General features: G+C 52.4%; 1 protein-coding gene across 1 annotated transcript in view; it reads right to left on the bottom strand.

Moving 5' to 3' along the window:
• Positions 1–1,832: 1,832 nt before the first annotated feature.
• Positions 1,833–19,288, bottom strand: part of stk32a (serine/threonine kinase 32A) — a 36,273-nt gene continuing 18,817 nt past the window's right edge. The window contains exons 6-13 of the mRNA XM_084698630.1: positions 16,463–16,500; positions 13,302–13,391; positions 12,398–12,501; positions 11,537–11,653; positions 10,549–10,674; positions 9,402–9,530; positions 5,159–5,223; positions 1,833–4,582 (exon numbers count right to left, since the gene is read on the bottom strand). Coding sequence (XP_084554756.1) covers positions 4,465–4,582; positions 5,159–5,223; positions 9,402–9,530; positions 10,549–10,674; positions 11,537–11,653; positions 12,398–12,501; positions 13,302–13,391; positions 16,463–16,500 — 787 coding nt within the window. The 3' untranslated portion in view covers positions 1,833–4,464. The remainder of the gene's footprint in view (positions 4,583–5,158; positions 5,224–9,401; positions 9,531–10,548; positions 10,675–11,536; positions 11,654–12,397; positions 12,502–13,301; positions 13,392–16,462; positions 16,501–19,288) is intronic.

The raw sequence follows: 19,288 nt of genomic DNA, 5'->3' as shown, positions 1-19,288 counted from the left end.
AGAGAGCAGATTTGACATGGGGGATGTAAGTCTAGTATTCAATAGAGGGTTATAAAACTTGAAGTGCATGTTAGAGAATAGTAGCATGGTCAGACACCTAGGGTTGGAATTCGTTTTCAAAGGAAAGGGTTAGGAGTTTGCTCAGGGGTTAAAAGTCAGGTTGGGGTGGGGCACATTCAAAAAGTATAGGCTACCAAGACTTGATTTATTTGAGTTCTAGCATTATCTGACACCCTATGATGCAGTAGTATCGGGGTGTATTTTAAGGACAGGTTCACGGGAGATAGAATTGAAGGATGCTACTTTCCTCTTACATAAATGTCCGTGGAAAATCCGATTTCCACAATGTATGCTGCATAACGGCTCTCCTTTTAAATCGTTGCATGTTTTACAGAGTGTAAGCATTTCCCTTTCAAAGTGGCTATGATGGCAGGCTGTGAAGATTGCCGTCATAAAATAAAGGCTCTGTCTGCAGTGGAGAGACGAGAGTCAGCATTTTCCAACTGAGGGAGGCTTCGGAGGAGACCAGGACTTCCTGACAGAGCACACATAAACCCTCCTGAGGTAATCGAGCTGTCACTAGGTTATGCTCTGTTTTTACTTCTCCTGAACAATAGAAGGTCTGCGACGTGGGGGGGGGGGTTGTGGGGGGTGTATGTGTGTTTGTGAGAAAGAGAGAGAGAGAGAGAGAGAGAGAGAGAGAGAGGGAGAGAGAGGGGGGGGGATTTCACACACGAGTGAGGGGGGAAGAAGAGATCTTTAGAGCCAAAAATCCCAAAGGCCGTTGCGATTCTGTCGGTGTCTCTTGCAGCCTTGTAAATCTCGGGGACCGGACTCCCAGGTTAGCTGCTGAAGGTGAAGGCGTGGAAGAGAGATGGCCCGACCGGCTTAAGGGCCTCCCCCCTCCGAGCTGCTGCAGTGAGCGCAAAACCATATGACGCGTGTCAGGGGCTGATGCTGCATTAGCGGTTAATGTCCCCCCCGTGAGCAGGAAGGAGAATGGGACTGAAAGAGTGGGGTCGAAAGAGAGAGGGGGACAGAGAGGGCGGCGAGGAGGGAGAGCGAGGATTTCAAGGAGAGAGAGCGGAATAAAGAGAGATAAAAGATTGATGCTTAATCCAATGGGTGGATTCCTGGTAATTGGGATATCACTCAAGATTCAACTGGGTTGAAGCCATCCACATACAGCATTGTCACAGGCCCTGTTCCAAGAACGTCACACTAAGACAAAATCATGTACCAGCATACAGCACACGGTCGCATTTGGCCCACTGTTACCTTATAAGGTCATATATCTCATCATTATGAAATATAGTAGGGGAAAGGAAAGGAGATAATGATCCGCTGACTCAAGTCTTTGGCCGTTGTCCCAAATGATCTGCGCTCCAAACACAACCTCATTATGAAACTTACTGCAAGATGAAAGTTCACCAATGCAGCTCTGAAAGACAGAGGCAGAAATTATTCACCTCAGTTTGTTTTCGAAGCTCCCTATTCGGGTGTCTTGAAACAAACCCAGGCACCAAATTTGGATGGTGGGTGGCCAACCAAACCCTCCCATAAAAATACAGTAGACAAACGAATCTGGCCGAAAGCTGGCTTCCTGTTTGGTCAAGCCTACAATTGATGTTCTAGTCAGGGAGGCTAAACTTAGTCTATTCTAGAGTGCTCCCCAGAGCTCGTTTGTTCAGAAACCACCCAGTGGGAGTTTAAATTTAGGACAGGTCTTTCACAGTGTTCATTAGACTCTGTGTGTACTGTGTGGCCTGTCTTCAATACAGCATGTGGGACACAGTTCAAAATATTCACATCAAACAAATGCAAGCATGGACGCGTTTTTATCTTCAACTTTAATGAAATAGATGATTGGATCAGCACAGACATAAATAAATACATGTGAAAGGGCTTTTGTAAACACCGTTATTAATTTTCACATCACTGTCGACCAACTTTCTCGTGTTCACTTGCGTGCCACTGACTAGGATGAAAGCTGCCCTTCGAGCCAAGGTAAACTATTTTAACCACGCAGGAGTACTACCGATCAAAACCACTAGATGGCAGTGTGTCATCGTAGAACATAATGGACCCTCACAGCAAGCATGGATTCTAGTGTTCTGTATTCTAGTGTCGTCTCTGGAGTTTCCTGCAGATAATACAAAACAAACCAATGTGCAGGGTTATCTCTATGATTAAACATCATCCAAGGTTCTAGAGAAGAAAAAAAAAACACTTGTCTTTCCCATTCCAACTCTCCTCTCTCGTCTACCCACGCTATCTCCCCTCCTAAGGTCCTGAAGGCATGGCTGGATTATCTACTGTTTCGTCTGCCCAGGTTGAAGGACACACGGGTGCCGGGAGTGCTTCTCCCTGTGACTTCCTCTCAGGACTGTGATTGGTCGCCTCTCGACGTCCTACAATCAGGTCCGAGTTCTGTCCCCTGCTGGGTCCCGCTTGTGTGTCAACACCGAGGAGGCCAGCTGGAACAGGCTGTCTGCGTCTCGAAAGCGTCGTGCCGCTGCCAGGGGCCACAGGCGTCCTGCACCGTAGGAGGGGAGCATAACCAATTTTGTTCCGTATCAATCAATGGCTCCCGACTGCTAAAGTCACTTAGGAGCCATCGGGCTGAAAGCACACGTTGCCTGGAACGGGGAACACCTGTGAAAAATGGGCTCTTTGTTTTACGGGCTCTCTAGTACTTTCCTCAGACCAGAGCCCCAGTTCCTACTCCAAAGCACACCCCTATCGTTAAAGCACAAGCAGTGGTGAGGCCGGATCCAGAGAATCGGTTTAAGGCACACCTTTTATAATCGCTGCTCCACCACGTTCACGTACGACAAAACACAGTGACGACGAATGACAATTAAACACGTAAGAAACGCTACGACTCGCACAGAACGACACTGGGCACTCCCCCGTGGTCGTGAAATCACTTTGCAGCCGGAGCTAAAAGGTAATTCAAACATGTTTGTATCCACAGTGGTTTAAAAAGTGCTTATACAGGAAGTCGATATGTGGCTGAATTCAAATTTGACATTGTTGATCAAGCGGTAAAGCGAGAATTGACTGTCCAAATATGGCAAAAACAATAGTATAATCACGTGATAAACTTGAGAATGTGGAAATCCTTCAGTTGAAATTCTAGAAACATCACTGTCTATATAACCTGCTATAAATGTCTTACAGTGTGCCATATATAAGGTCTAAGGCACCCTTCTAGAAACATTATCAAATTATTGATATCACATTCAAGCTCCAAACCCAGAAGCAGTCTCGTCCAGAACTGAAACAGACTCTTATTTTGAAAGTCTGGATGAGGCCGACGTTCTGTCTTTTGAGATGAAAGATTCACTCACAGCTTTAGTAAACTCCCCCAGTCTGTACACGAATGCTATAACCCATGAGGAAGCGTGTGCAAAAGCAAGTTTCTGTACAGAACAGATGCTACTCAGCTATCTACCTAATGTATCTACCTGTCTCCAAAGACCTGTCTCTTCGAGGCTCACATCAAACCAGTTAGGGATAAAGGCTATTGTCCATAGTAAGTTCACTCAGGAAGTTCACGCCATTTTAGAGCAGTAAACTGAAATCAAATTGACCCACCCAGAACTGTCCCTAATCTCAGGAATACCGACTTTAACCGAAAGCTCATGGAACCATAACCCATTCTCTGAGTAGAGTCCTGAGTGAATCTCACAGGACAGCTTTGCCTGCATCCGTAGATGGTTGAATTGTTTCTTTAATTAATAAAGTCAGAATGTTCACAATGTCTCTGGTACCCAAAAGCAGAGAGCAATAACGCATTAAACAAACGTCTGAGCAGTCAAGCTCAAGCTGACAGGTGAACCCTTATTTCACTGCAGAGGACTCTGTGGTTGCCGTGTTTTAAACAAAGGTCGTTAACATTTCATCTCATCTCTAATTTAGTTTCATGTCACCCAAAATACTCATCCATTTGCGTGCCGCGTGACATAGTAGTCTTATTTTTTCTCAGCATCCAGCTTCATTTCCTGTTGCGAGCGAGCCAGCATGGTGGCTGTTTCCTGCCATAGCTGGGGTGTCAGAGAAGTTATTTCCTGTTTGACTGTTTACTGTAAGTGGAGCTCCAGAGGACCATGGCGCACCAGGTCAAGGCAGGGCAAAGTGGGAAGAGGGATGGCCAATGAGAGTCTCTTCTGGGGCGCAAGGTTGGAGGGAACCAGGGTCTGGTTGGTCAATCCAGATGTCAGTCACTCTGCAGCCAATGAGCTCTAAGGGTCGGAGCGGGCGTGAGGTAATTGAAGGTATGTGCTGCGTGTGCGTGTATTCATGCATGTGTGTACGTGAGTGTGCGGCTGTAAGGTGGTTCTCTGTGTCAGTGCTGGTGAACATGGGAGTGTGTGATCTACAAGCTGTAACCAGGGTGAAGCTGTGTGTGTGTGTGTGTGTGTGGGGGGGGGGATAGAGGAGAAGCTCGTGCCACAGGTCCTATCCTGACACGTAAGCTGTGGACTCGACGTTGTTGTTGTGCCCGTCTTCTATAGCCTTGTTCTTCTCCGTCACAGACAGCTCCGTGGCGCCCGCCTCGGTCACCGTCTTCTTTGATCTGAAACGCAGACAAACCACGTGTTTCTGGTCAACGTCACGTGCCGCAATTACAAGGTCACGCCTTGTAACTGCGAGGTACGCGCACACATTGAAACGAGTCGATGCGCGAGGAGCACTCGCGGACGGCTCGTCGTGGAGACCTTTGATGTAAATGTGGGCTTGTGCTCGCGGTTCGATATGGTTACATTAAGCTCTCTGAGTTACGGGCGATTCCCTTCAGTGGACAGATGGGACGTCATCTTGGCAGCTGACCGTGGAACTTGTAAGCAAACCATATTAGAGAACCGAGCCATATTGTTGATTCAGCTAAGTAGGATCCATTACCTCTCTGTCCCTCGATGGTAATATTATAAGTTTCAATGGGATATAGACTACCGTGGCTGAAAATAACTTGCTTTGGCAAAGGACGGTGCAAGCCAACAATGTTACAGAACGCAGAGCCATATAGTTGATAAACTGTTGACAAGTACTGTAGCAGACGCGACCTGAAGAGTTCTATCGGAGTTCGGCCTCTAGACGGTAATACAACACCAGCTGCCCCTCGCGCTACCGGGACATTAGACGCGTGTCTTACCTTTCCCGGTTGAAGATGATGAAGTCCCTCTGCACGTTCTCCAGCCGCTGCTGCAGCTGGCCGTTCTGCAGAGTCGGAGAGACATCAGAGAAGATGAGACGTACACACAAACACGCCCAAAAAGACAAGGACACACCCTCGAAAAGCGCGAATCGCTGTCTGAGGCTTAAGAGCGGGTTCTTCACGGACATCTGGTCCCAAACGCAAACGGCTCCCGTTAGCCGCGTTAGTCACGGGAGCGACACCTTCGGCGCGCTGCCCTGATCGCTCTCCCGCGCCTTGTGGCGCGCCCAACAGGTTAGAGCAGGTGTGGTCTCACCCTGTCTGTGGGGTGGTGATGGGGCCAGATGGATGATGGGGCCCCCCTCCTCCCCCCCCTCCCAAACCCTCCAAGAAAAGTTTGTTGACCCCCCCCCCCCAACCATGTTGATCTGCCAATCAGTGCAGGTGCTGTCACAGTAGGGGGCCGGGCACACGGCCAGGAAGAAGCTGATGAGGTGGAGAGAGTGTGTGTGTGTGTGAGAGAGAGAGAGACATGGCGAGAAAGACAGATAGCGGGGACAGAGGGAGTGATCTGATCAATCACGTGCTGTCAGCGAGCGCGCTCCTGAATCTCCCCAGCCGCCGGCTCGATGCTGGGGAGCCGGGCAGCTCCTGAAGACATGGATGTGAGTGTGTTGACACCACCCTGCTCCCTCTCCACAAACACTGCAGGGGTCTCCCTGGGGAAAGGCATACAGCGGGGACTTTGCTGTCCCTGGACCTGCTGGTGTGATATTCCTTGAATGCTGAACGCACACAAACACACTCACGCACTCACGCACACACACTTGTTCTCTGTCTGACAGGAACATGTGGACAGGCACACACCTGCTCTCTCTCTCTCTCTCTCTCTCTCTCTCTCTCTCTCTCTCTCTCTCTCTCTCTCTCTCTCTCTCTCTCTCTCACACACAAACACACAGACATGCGCACACAAACCTGCCCCCGACACTCACAAAGATGCAGCAAGGTGGCCTAGGAAAGCAAGGAAGGGCACAGACAACTGCCAACGACGCCTTCAGCCTGCCAAGGACGAGGTCTGCATAATCACAATGCTCTAACCCACAGCCCTGTATGGACAATCTCTGCATTCCCTCTCTGTCTCTCTCTGGCTTCAAACAAGGGTTCAGAAGTTAATTATCCCCATCTGTTAGATTAAACTTTCCATTTAACACTTTCAAAGGAGAAACCTGAGGGAGTGCTCAGTTGGCGGGGAGCCAAACCAGGACAGATCTTAGTGGCCTCGCTCGAAATGTTTTCATTGTGTTTTTAAAGTACAAGAACTGTGTCTACCATTTGTTCATGCCTTTGATGAACATTCGTTAGCCTCATTAAAGTCATTTCCATAAGACAATAATAAGACAGTTAATATGGTGTTGGTATGCCGACTTCCCCAACATATGCGGTGTACACAGAAATGTGGACAAAGACAATTGGGTGTGTCAGTATCCGGCTAGAGACTGTTTGCTAGCTTACCAAAGCAAAGTGAATGTCTGCTAGCTTTCCCTACTGAAGTGAATGTGGTTGTAAATAGCTGGTAGCTAGCCTTGACAGGATAGGGTTTGCTTAGCTAAATAAATGTACTTGCTAGCTTGCCTTAGTAGGCTAGGTTAATGTGTTTACACAGAGCTGCTAGGTAGCCTCAGCAGGATTGTGTTGTACAACAGTTCAGCTTTGGAGATGTTAGTGTATGTGTGTATGTGTGTGTGTGTGGGTGAGTGAGTGTGTGTGTGTGTAGGAGGTGGGGCGTTGCAGAAGAAAGTGAAATTGCCTATTTCCGAACCACAACACGAGTCCAATTTTCCAGCGCATTAAGTGATTTAATTGAGCTAATTCGACTGTCCATTAGGAACTCAACAGCAAGCGTTCAGATGGGCCTCATGAGAGACGGTCAGAAAGAGAAAAAAAGTGTGTGTGTGTGGGGGGGGGGGGGGGTGAATGATGGTCAGAGACTGAGGGTTATTGAGAGCTGGAGAAATATTGAAAGGGGTGCATTCACATTGCTACAGTACATTACCTATGCTACCTTTGTCAACTATTAGCATCCGATGGTTTGCATGTTCTATTTGACATCAAGCCGATGAAAACTTTGTCATGGCTTTATTAGCTATTACTAACTGTCGGTCAGCGTCTGTTTGCGTAACTATCGGTAATGCATGGATAACAACATGAATAGGGGACACCGGCATGCTGTACATTGATCAACTTTTTTTGGCGATCTTCAACGCCTCTTTGGCTCCTCCCCCCCCAGGCCACCCTGGGTGTGGAGCCAGACAGTACTCTACATTAGGCCTGGTCCAGGTAGCGGTAGCCTTCACACCGCATTGATCTGCTCTGCTTTAAAAACGCTGCACGTACGGCTCACCACACCCCTCCTCCCCCTCCTCCCCCTCCTCCCTCTCCTCCCTCCACCACCACCTCTCCAGGAAACAGAGGCCTTCTACACGTGGCCTCTCAGGTCTTATTTTGAAGTAAACAAACAAACACACACACACCTTGAGGATAGAGTAGAAGCTTCTGATATACTCGGTGCTTCATTCAATCTAAGAATCAAAGACGGATTTTGTTTTTAGTGGAAAGCTCGTCGAGCAAAGTGTATTTCCCATTGTAGTGCTATCTCCTCGACACAAACCATGCAGACATCTTCCTTCTGTGAACCCGAGGGCTGGCGTGCAGTATGAGAGCTTCTCTTGTGTAGAATACGTGACAGGTGTTTCTCTTTGGGACAGCGATCACCATAACGCCTCATTACCGTGGAAAGCTTTCGGTCGGTGGGAACGCTGTTCTCACATCATCCCCGGAGTGAATGCTAGGCGTGCGTCCGTCTCATACGCGTGGCAGGGAGATACGCCCGGGCAAGTCCCCACAGAAAGCTGTCAGCTAGCATAGAACACGGCGTCCTTCGGGCCTGCGGCTGCTCTCCAGGCTTCGCGAGCAGGATGTGTACCTTGAGCATGCAAATAGCTGTGCTCCGATCAACGAAACACAAGACCTCATAAAACGATTTGATGTAGCCACAATTGGAGGAGGAGGAAGGGGGGGTGGGGGGAACTAAGAAACGGCATCTGATTTACTTGGTGATGACGTCCGTCGAACATCGACTGCAGAAGTGTGGTGAGGTTGGTCAATAGGCTCTGATTAGCCTATAAAGGCTCTCCCTCCAGCTCTCAATGCCACGCTCCCTGCCTCCAGCTCTCAGCCCTCCCTGATATGGATTCATGCGAACGCACTCCTCTTGGGTAAACACATTTAGCCGCTGAATGAAAGGTTGCTCTAACTCACAGTGGAACAGCTGGGGTGTAGCCCTGCCCGGTCTAACCATGAGAAAACAGGACAGGGAGGGAGGGAAGGAGGGAGGGGGGAGGGAGGGAGAGATGGAAGAGAGAGGGAGCGGGAAAGAAATGAGAGAGACAAAAGAGATGGCGCGGAAGCAGTTGAGGGAAGGCTAGCAGAGAGGGAGGGGATGGATGGATGAGAAGAGGGGGATGGCAGGGCGGTTCGAATGGCTAAGAATGGAGGGGAGGATGATCGGCCTGGCTGATTGGCTGTTTGTCTAGGTGTCTGCTGCACAGGCAGAACACTCAACAGAGGTAGACGGTGGATGAGTAACATCATTAAGTGCCCACCCCCCCCAAACTTCCCCTTTAATAGCCGTGAGCACTCACAGGCCGAGGACGAAGCGTGACAAACACTTACTGCCGCCGAAAAGCACCTTTAATAAAAACCACTGCCACCGATCCAGCTCTTTTCATTATCACACGAAATATGTATGTGCGTGTCTGTCTGTGTGTGTGTGTGCGGTCTAGCCAGGGGGTTCAAATTAACCTTTAGGTGTTTTCCGTCTGCGATAGCATGAACACTACGAGGATTGCCTGATTTATGTGCACTGAGAGAATGAGAAGGAGGGGGGGGGGGAGGGAGGGGGGGGAAGAGTGATTGCTTCCTCCAAACCTTTTTTCCTGGGCCTTTATGAACAGAATGCTCCGCAGGGTAACTTATTCTGATGACTCGGAGCTTTGACACGTTCCTTGCCGGCCACCCTCCAGAACTCGGGACACATTTACAGGACAAACTAAACGAGCCTTGTCACCTTAAACTGGGCCGTGGCCCCCTCCGCCGCGGAGCGTGAGCGATGAGCTGTTCGTCCGGGGGCGGAACCTTTGTCAGAGCGGTGCTTGTTTTGCGGGGAGGGGGAGGCACTTACCTGGGGGGACCCGTCAGAGCCCTGCTCCCTGGTCTTCCTGGCTAGCCTCTTCTTCTTCTTGTGCAGGGGCTTGGTCTCCAGGATCATCTCCTCCAGCTCGAACGTGGGGTCGCAGTTGAGTCTCCGCCTCTGCAACACAGACAGGAAGTGAGGATCGGGCTCTACAATGCAGACAGGAAGTGAAGATCGGGCTCTGCAACACAGACAGGACGTGAGGGTCGGGCTATCGTCGGACGGAGAGACCATGCCGATTCTCTTTCGCCCCGGCCGGGCTGGACTCATCCCTGTCTGTCATGGGGATGAAACGCGGTACACGCCCCACTGCCATCATTCCTCTTTCACTTCTCACTGGCCTGTGAACCACTGATATGAAGTGTTACTGGTTTAGTTTCATGTTTAACTGACTTGTGGGAAGGTCGGCCTTTGCGATTACAGGTTGAGGGTGACACAGGCCGGCCTTGCATCTGACACACACCAGGCCGTTCAAGTTGTCCGCTCCTAGACATCCCATAATAACTCAACCCACGACCTCCGGCAACGGACGACTGGCTCAGTCACCATGCCGACTGAGCAGCCGTCCCCCTATCCCCTCCACACCCACCCAGCGTGGAGGCTGTTGACATCACTTCCTGCAGGTCTCCCATTTACCTGCCGGCTAATTGATTCACACCACTGGGGAAGAGCAAGCAGACAGGACCTCCCTCTGTGCTTACGGGAGTGTGTGTTTGTGTGTGTGTCTGTGTGTGTGTTTGTGTGTCTGTGTGTGTGGGGACTAATTAAACCAGCAGGGGGCTGTCTAGGCAGATAGCATAGAACAAAAGTAAGTACTATTGTATTTTATTTTATTCTTTACTATTCTATTACAATAATTATTTTCAGGGATAAATTATTATTTGGGAATTGTATTCCTTTGTATTCTATTGTAGGGCAGAGCTGATCGACTGTTTCATTAATGTTGTTGTGGATTATGTTGCGATTATGCCAGGATGACATTGTGGTTCAGATATGATGTTATTATCAACAATGTTAGGCTTATGTGGCTCTGTTTTTGTGGTTCTGTTGTTGTGGTTCTGTTGCTGCGGCTCTGAGATGCTAAGTGACAGGGACATGGTCTGGCGGCTTGGCGAATGACACGGTCATTTCTCACGTTGGGGATGAACCCGGGGGCCAGCTGTTTGCTGAGCACTGCGTCCCAGTTGACGTCAGACATGTAGTCCAGGTCCTGCAGCTCAGCCAGGCAGGAGATCCGCTTCTGGACGTCTATGAACAGGAGCTGGGAGGGAAGGAGGACGAGGACAGGTGAAGAGAGAAGGAGGAGAGGAAGACAGGAGGGGAGGAGGTGTGTAGGAGGAGGAGGGGAGGAGGAGGACAGGAGGAGAGGAGGGGAGGAGGTGAGTAGGAGGAGGAGGGGAGGAGGAGGAGAGGAGAGCAGGGGAGGAGGTGAAGAGGAGGAGGAGAGGAGGAGAGGAGAGCAGGGGAGGAGGTGAAGAGGAGGAGGAGGGGAGGCGGAGAGGAGGGGAGGAGGTGAGTAGGAGGAGGAGGGAAGGAGGAGGACAGGAGGAGAGGAGAGCAGGGGAGGAGGTGAAGAGGAGGAGGAGGGGAGGAGGTGGAGGAGGAGAGGAGGAGGACAGGAAGAGGGGAGGAGGAGAGGAGGGGAGGAGGAGGACAGGAGGAGAGGAGGGGAGGAGGGGAGGAGGGGAGGAGGAGGAGGAGGGGAGGAGAGGAGGAGAGGAGGAGAGAAGGGGAGGAGGAGGACAGGAGGAGAGGAGAGGAGAGGAGGGGAGGGGAGGAGGACAGGAGGAGGGGAGGAGGAGAGGAGGAAAGAAGGAGAGGAAGGTGATGAGGAAGTCGAGGAAGGGAGGGGGCGAGAAGAGAGGAGGATGAGCTTTAACCCATCCTCCTACACACACACAGACACACAGACACACACACAGCACACACACTGGTGGAATGCTGATAGGGGCTGGCAGTGTGTTTCCTGGAGCAATGCAGTGAAACATCGCTAGACTGGTTAAGTAGCCCTACAGTGGAAATACCGAACATTTATACTGTACGCTCCAGGATGATCTAGACACACATACACACACATATGCTACACCCCTACACACACCCCTATACACACACACACACCATACCTTTCTGAGCAGAGACTTGATCTCCAGTGACCAGGCCACAGGGTAGCAAGGGTGGACCTTGTGAAACGTTTGGAGGAGCTCATTGGCTGGCGTGCTGGACCGCATCACATATGGCCTCTGGGGATCGAGAGGGAAAGGGTAACACGCACGAAACATACTGCTCTTTCACTTCCAGGAAGTCGTGCGAAAAGACGACGCAACCCCACCCGGAAAGCGGACACAGAGACCTGCCTGAGAATGACACAGCATCTTCGCTCCTTCAAACGGCACCGCAGGCTTCTCTCCCCGAGCTATCTAGAGAGTTCCCTTCGCGCTTAGAGGACAGGAAGTGTGCGCGGGGAAGTGACAGTGACGGATGGCTGCTTCCCAGACGAACATGACACCGGTGATTAGGCCCAGCAGGATGGGGGGCAGGGTGGGGACCGCGTGGGGGCACAGATTGGGGCTACCGCCAGCGCTGGAGAGGGACAGAGGCAGGTCGAGGTGGAGGCAGGAGGGACTGAGAGGGCCTGGTAGAGAGGGGAGAGGGGCAGAGGCTGAGGTAAAGCCACGGGGGGTGGGGGGGGGATGTAACCCTGGGATCCACGACCAAATGATGGGCACAGCGATGTTCCTATCCACACGAAGCCCTGTCAGAAACTCGATTTGATCCGAGTTAAGCATCCCCCCCATCTCGCCTCAGACAGAAACCCATCCTGGCCTATCCTGGGGAAAGCTGGGAGGAGTGACAAAAGAGGTCGTTTCTCGCACGGGTGTCTTTGTCAACCCCAGATAGCTTCCCCACGGCTGTGTTCCTGATGGAGGGATGTATTATTCCCAGGGGTGGGAGGTGTGTGGGCCTGGGTGAGGCGGCCGGCCTACCTGTCCTCTCAGCAGCTCGTACGCCGTGATGCCCAGAGACCACCAGTCCACGGAGAAGGAGTAGCCAGGGTGGGTCACCTCAAAGGGCTGGAACAGCTCTGGGGCTGGGGGGGGGGGGAGAGAGCCAGGTCACTACCTCGACACACTCGCACACGGGGCTGCATGCACACACACGACGACGGATGGACACTAATGAAGGTTTCACACACACGCACACGTACACTGCCACACATACATCCGCTCTCTTTCTCTCTCTTTCTCTCTCTCTCTCTCTCTCTCTCTCTCTCTCTCTCTCCCACGCACAGCTACGTCCATGCATCCACGCACGCACGCACACGAGGAACCTGCAGATGATAAAATAAAGAAAGGATCATAAATAATCTTCCAGGCTACCAAATCTAGATCCGACTTGTCTAAAGTCCTTATCGTCACACGCGCTTGCCACACACACACACACACACACACGATTCGCTCCCGCTGCTCCTCTCTCCTGCTTGGTCCCTGTCACTCCTCATCAGACGGCGCATCAGTCCTCTCCGCTAATCACATTGGACGAGACAGACAGGTCATTCGGGGTCATGTTCCCGTAGCCTAGCAGCCTGCGGTAACTCTGTTACTGTATATTAGCTGCCTCGAAACCCCACGCCCATTCATCCACCGTAGTTAATAAGGCTGGCTCTGTGCACGCCGAAACTGGATTGTATGCTGCTTTTCACAGAAGAGGACCTCTTTGTTTGTTTGTTGGAAAACGCGATAGGTGCGGTGTATTGTGTATAGTGGGACGGGTCCCTGAAAGGCATGCCTCGAGAGTGAAATCAAACGCACTGTATCTGGGATACAAACAAGGACCTGGGTCCGGTTTGTGTGCTTGTGTCGTCCATGGCCGGTGTCACCTCTCTCTTACCCATGTATGGCTTTGTCCCCGCGATCGAGGTGGCTTTCAGGTCGTCTTTGACGATGGCAGCGATGTTGAAGTCTGTCAGGTGGACGTGGCCTAAACCACAGGGGGGAGAAGAAAAAAAACAGCCAAGAATGTCCTTTACGTTTCAGGCTGTCGATGATCCTACTTGTTACCTTGACTTTTGACACGTTCATTCATCAGACGCTAGCGTTGGTCCAAAGCGGCAGCCAATCGGCGCATACAGGAAGTACAGCAGCAGATCAAGGACCAGCAGTGCATTGTTTTCACATGATATAGTCACGGTATACCTTCAGTTAGCTACGACTTTCCACATCATACAATGCCTAAGGGACACATGGTAAGCCAGCACGCACGATACAACACAGAGATGTTTATTTAGGGCTGTGTGTGTGTGTGTGTGTGTGTGAGGGCGGGGGTTAGAGATGCTGTGACAGGAAGCTCCTCCAAAGTCACTGGTTCACCTTGGTGGGTGATAGCCCGAAGCTTTCGCCACGCACACTGAGCACCCTCCTTTATTAGCTGATGAGGGGCGTGTGTGTGTGTGTGCTGTCTGTGTGTGTGCGTGTTTCTGTGTGTGTATATGTGTGTGCCGCAGAGCAATTGTTTTCGGTTGAATGGGTGCCCCAATACCCCTCCATCACACTGCTCGAGCACACACTCGCAAAAACACACACACACACACACACACACACACACACACACACACAGATGGTGCTGTGAATGCAAAGCAGAGGCCCGGAGCTGGACAGAACATGGGTGTTTGTTTATACAAAGATGCTGGGCTCTAAAGATAAGACAGGAGCCTGAGAGACGCCAGCAGAAATAAGGAAGGTGCCATCATGCTCTCTCTCTCTCTTTCTCTCTCTTTACCTCTCTCCCTCTCTACTTCTCTCTCTCCCTCTCTCCCTCTCTCTCTGCGCTTACTCTCTCGCTCTGCGCATCAAATACAGTACACTTTCCCTCCTTCCCTCTCTCGAACCTTACTCATTTCTCTCTCTCTCCGGCTATCTGCATCCTTATCTGTCTTTTCCTATCTTTTATCTACACTACAACTCTTTTATCTTCCACCGCAGCCTGTCCTCCTGTCCCTCTCTCTGTCTCTCTGTCTGTCTGTCTGTCTCTCTCTCTCTCTCTCTCTCTCTCTCTCTCTCTCTCTCTCTCTCTCTGTCTGTCTCCCTCTCTCTCTCTCTCGTTTACGCGCGCATATGCACACACACACGGTGTGTGTGCTCGTCAATTGGAGAAGAAGACGAAACAGGCACCTTTGGGGGTGCCACAAGAGTGACACCTACACAAGTCTACGGTCGTTTGTCTCCCCTGTGTGAGCTCTATGCAACATTAGGCAGGGAGGTGGGGACATCTTTCAAGGCGCCATCAGCTCCTGGGCTTCACCGAAGCGTTTCCGTAGATGAAATATCCCTCCTTTGGCCAGGACAACGCTTCAGAGGGTGACCCCAGCCCTCCCCCCACCCCGCCCACCGGTGCAGTGTGTGTTCTGTGGCGTGAGGTCTGTGTGTGTGTGTGTGTGTGAACGAATGTGTAGGTTGAGGTGCCTGCGTACACCACGCCACTGTCTGCGTCGCTGTTTAGGATCCGTATGTGTGTGTGTGTGTGAGCAAGGGAGGCGAAGCCGATGCCTGCACATTCACACGCACGCACGCACGCCTAGGAGGACAAGTTGAGGGTCACACCATCTCCCCGAGCAGAGACACACCCCACCCGAGGATCCGACGTTTAGCAGCGCCGCCTCAGTCGGCGGCCAGAGTCGATCATTTTGACAGAAAAAAAAAAAAGATAAAAAAAGACAAGTGATTTCCCACCGGACCGAAGATAAACCTGCGTTGGATGAATCGCTGCGCTTAAAAAAAAAAACATCCTCCCAGTGCTGCTGTTTCTATCCGCGGAGCCTTAAAAGGGCAGCGACGAGAGGAAAAGGAGCCGCCTGGGACGTGGAGGGAGCATCGGAGTGCGTCGTCCACGGGGCGTGCGGGGGCCGCGGAGCGCACACCTGGCGGCAGAGCGTCTCTGTGGTCAGGGCAGGTGTGCCGGCCGCAGGTGCGCGGGCTAATGGGGCCGGGGGAATCAGCCGCAAGAGGCGGATGACATCTGCAGTCCTGGGGGAAGCGACGAGGCTGTCACAACAGCTCTCTCTCTCTCTCTGTCTCTCTGTCTCTCTCTCTCTCTCTCTCTCCGTTCACGCCTTTCTCTCTCTGTCCGTTCACCTCCCTCTCTCATTGTTGCCCTCTCGCTCAAGTTACCACCCTCTCTCTCCACGCTCTCTCTCTCCCTTCCTCCCACTCTCTTCTCCTCGTCGTCCACCGTCATCCTCCCTGTCCTTTCCTCCATGGTTCCCTCCGTCCGTCTGCCCTTCCTCCTCTCTCTCTCCACCCCACCTCCTTTCTTCGTTCCTCTCTCCCTACTTTGTTGAGGCAGAAGGGCTGCCATCCGAATAACCCCCCACCCCCCTCTCTGTCCTCCAACCGGCTGCCCAGTATCCTCCTCAGGACGTCAAGAGTGTGTGTGCGTGCGTGTGTTCGCCCGCCGGCGTTACTGCGTGCACGCGTTCGCATGCTGTTTCGGCCTGAGCGTCGGGGCGTGTTCACGGGTGTGGGCGTGAGTGTGTGCGTTGTTTGCGAGGAGAGGAGGATAGATTCCTAGAGTATTAAAAGTGCCCCTTTTCTATTAGCGTACCGATGAAGGATGTTGCAGCTGAGCCTCGTCACGGTAGGCTTGGCTGCGCCTCCGCGGCACCTGTTGTGTTCCGCGGGCGCAGAGTCATTAAGGGAGCGTGGCTAGTCCAGCTAGCGGCCCGTCTCTGAAAGGAACTCTCCGTCACACAGGGCTAGGAGGGGTGTGTGTGTGTGTGTGGGGGGTGTTTCGTGGAAACACAGCTGGGGGGGGGGCGGGCTCAGTGGAGAGTGCGACAACATCATCCGTTATCCACACCATCCAGTCAGTTACCGATTCCGTATCTCTCCGGCCACCGCCGTGCCCTCCCACCGCGCGCGCGACCATCGATCGCGTCTTTGAATGACAGCGGGACGGGGCGGGCCCACGGCGCAGAGAGACAGACGCTCCACAGGAAGACACACAGGAGAGGGTCGGAGCCCCTCACGAGAGACGAGATGGCGGGCGGGTCTTACCGTGCTCATCCAGTAGAATGTTGTCAGGTTTGATGTCCCTGAAAGAAAAACACACACACACACGGATGCAGCAGTCAGACGTGTTCCCCGTGAGCATCTCCGTCACCTCCACGATGCTGTCTCATGGTCCGGACAGCCACTGCTGCTCTGTCTGGCACAGGCAGAGAACGAGAGCGAGAGGAAAGAGAGATAAGAGAGAGAAAGAGATATATATATATATCTATAGACAAAGGAGGGAGGGAGAGAGGGGAGACAGAGAGAGGAAAGACAGTGCGAGAGAGAGAGGGAGGGGCAAGACAGGAGAGAGCGAGAGCGAGAGGAAAACACAGCAACGGGCACAAAACGCTGGCGTCACGTCCAGCCACGGTGAGGTTGCGGTCGGGTGTGCTGAGGGGCAGCCTGTTCGACAGAGCGTCAGCAGTTACGATATCAGTAGACACGCGAGCAAAACAACACAACAGCCGCACCTGCGAAACTCAGTTCCACCAGAACCCACTCTCTGTCTCACTGGACCTGGACGGAACACTCCGGAACAGGGGTGTAGGATCACACAGGCTCGGGCTCTACCGGAATTCATATGATAGTTCTGGGGGTGGGGTTCAGGTGTTAGCCTAGCAGAAACTAGATGCCATGTCACTGTCTTCATCAGGGCTCACTATTCACCTCAGGAGTGGCTGGCGTGGAGACAAAAGTCTCATTCTCTTCTTCGCAGAGTCATCTCCTGTGTGTGTGTGTGTGTGTGTGTGTGTGTGTGTGTGTGAAGCAGCTGGGAAGGCTATGAGAACACCGCAGCAGACACACAAGTGGGACAGACAGACATGCAGACATACAGTTTTTCATGATGAGAAGCAGGTTAGGACAGACCGGACTTCTAACTAGACCCACCAAGGTCAACACTAATGACAGGCAGAAGCACCTCAACCTCCAGCCCCCCCACAGCCTCTGGTGTCTGTCTGCGCACTCGAGAGTCCTCCCTCTTCTTCAGCTTAGCTTTGAACTGAGCTTTGAAAGTAGAGTCGAACGCGCTTTCAAAGGGGAGTCCAAAAATGCTTATTTAAGGATGAACATGGAAAAAAATGGCTTCGTTCTCACACACACACACACACACACACACCTTCTCGCACGCACGCACACCAGCAAAGCCAATGGGTGACTCAGCTAATCTGCCAGTGTTCTTCCCAGCAACTTGTCAGGTGATCATGTCCACTTAACCAGCATCCTTTGAGCTCACCAGCCCTAAGACTCTTAATTCCCCCCGACCGGCCTATCAGAGCGTCTCGTCATTACCATATCAAAGGGACTGTGCCGCGGCGCACGTGTGTGTGTGTGTGTGTGGGGGGGGGGGGCGGCGTGCGGTGCTCTCCTGGGCGCCCTGTGTACCCACGGCTGGCTCCGCCGGGGGGTTAAAAAGGCCACATGTGTTGTCTTTAATTAGCTGGCATTTGCCTCAAAGGAGGGTAAAGGGAGGGACTGGGTGAGGTGTTTCATAGCTAAAGGCCAACTCTCCATTGTGAAGGCAGCAACAGGGTGGGGGGAGTGTGGGGGGTGGGAGGGGTGGGGCCAAGCAGAGAGCAGCCAGAGCCCTGCAGATCAATGGGAGATCATTATGGGATGCAGCTGGTGCGCCTGAGCCCCTAATATCTGCCATTACGCGGGGGGGGGGGAGGCCTGTTGTCACGACGACCGTCTGGAGACGAGATACGGAACACAATGAGTTTTATAAGCCGTTCCGGCTTTAACAACAACCCCCCAAAAAAACGGGTGCGATTGTTCGGCGGGTCTATTCTCCAGGATCCCCTGTCCTCCCAGGCTGGTACTCTTCTATCAGGGCATCCACGAGCTCGGCCTGATAAGCCTCTCCACAGAATGACGGTCACAGATGGAGCTTTATCCGCGGAAGTTGAATAGAACATTTTCGGATTGATGTTAGACTCTCTCTCTCTCTCTCTCTCTCTCTCTGTCTGACTCACCCTCACGGTCCGTTTGCGACTCGACCGACGCAGGCGCCAGATGCACAGACACACACACACACACACACACCAGGGAGGGTTACGAACTGTCGTCCTTCAGTGTGACGGGCGGCCAAGCGGCCGGGCCCCGCGCTACACATTCATTAGCAGATGTAAGCGTAATCTCGCCATTGGACCGGAGCAACAGATGGATGTGACAGGCAGCCAGCCAGCCAGACGGAAGGGCCACAGGGTGACAGCTGTGTCACTCCGTCAACCCCTCCGGAAAGGACAGTTTGACTGTCGAAAACACCTGTCCTCCCTGTGTTGCTCTTTTCCTCTCCCCTCTCTCTATTTCCACTCTCCATCATCTCACTCTCCCTCCCTCTCTCTCTCGCTCTCTCTCTCTCTCTCTCTTTTTCTCAATTTGAGTCCCCCCCCCCCTCCTCTCCCTCACTCTGTCTCTCCTCCAGAAGTGGTGAAACAGTTCTCAGGTATGAGAGGTACATACATCGGATAGTACTGTGTGTACCACGGGCTCCAGGGTGTCTAGTTACCCTACTGTGGGCGTGGAGGAGGGGGTGGGGGGTAGGGAGGGGACCTGGCGAGGGGGAGCCAGAGATGGAGAGGGTTACCTGGAGAGGGGGAAGGAGGGGGTACCTGGATGATGGAGGTTATCTGACGGTAAGCGGGCGCGGGGGAAGCTGATCTGGCCTGGCCCTTCTCCCGCCTCACTGCCCCAACAAGCTATTAGCTGGATCTAATGACCTCATTACACCTGCCATCAGGAGGAGAGGGGTAACCTGACCCCTGCACCCGGGCATCTGATACCCCACCGCCCCCACCGCCACCCCGCTCCAGAGACACTGACAGAAGA

The sequence above is a fragment of the Hypomesus nipponensis genome, chromosome 5, assembly GCF_054491055.1.
Source record: "Hypomesus nipponensis isolate SF chromosome 5, ASM5449105v1, whole genome shotgun sequence".
Lineage (NCBI taxonomy): Eukaryota > Metazoa > Chordata > Actinopteri > Osmeriformes > Osmeridae > Hypomesus > Hypomesus nipponensis.
The sequence above is the reverse complement of the archived record's forward strand: the minus strand, read 5'-3'. Positions and strand labels throughout refer to the sequence as shown.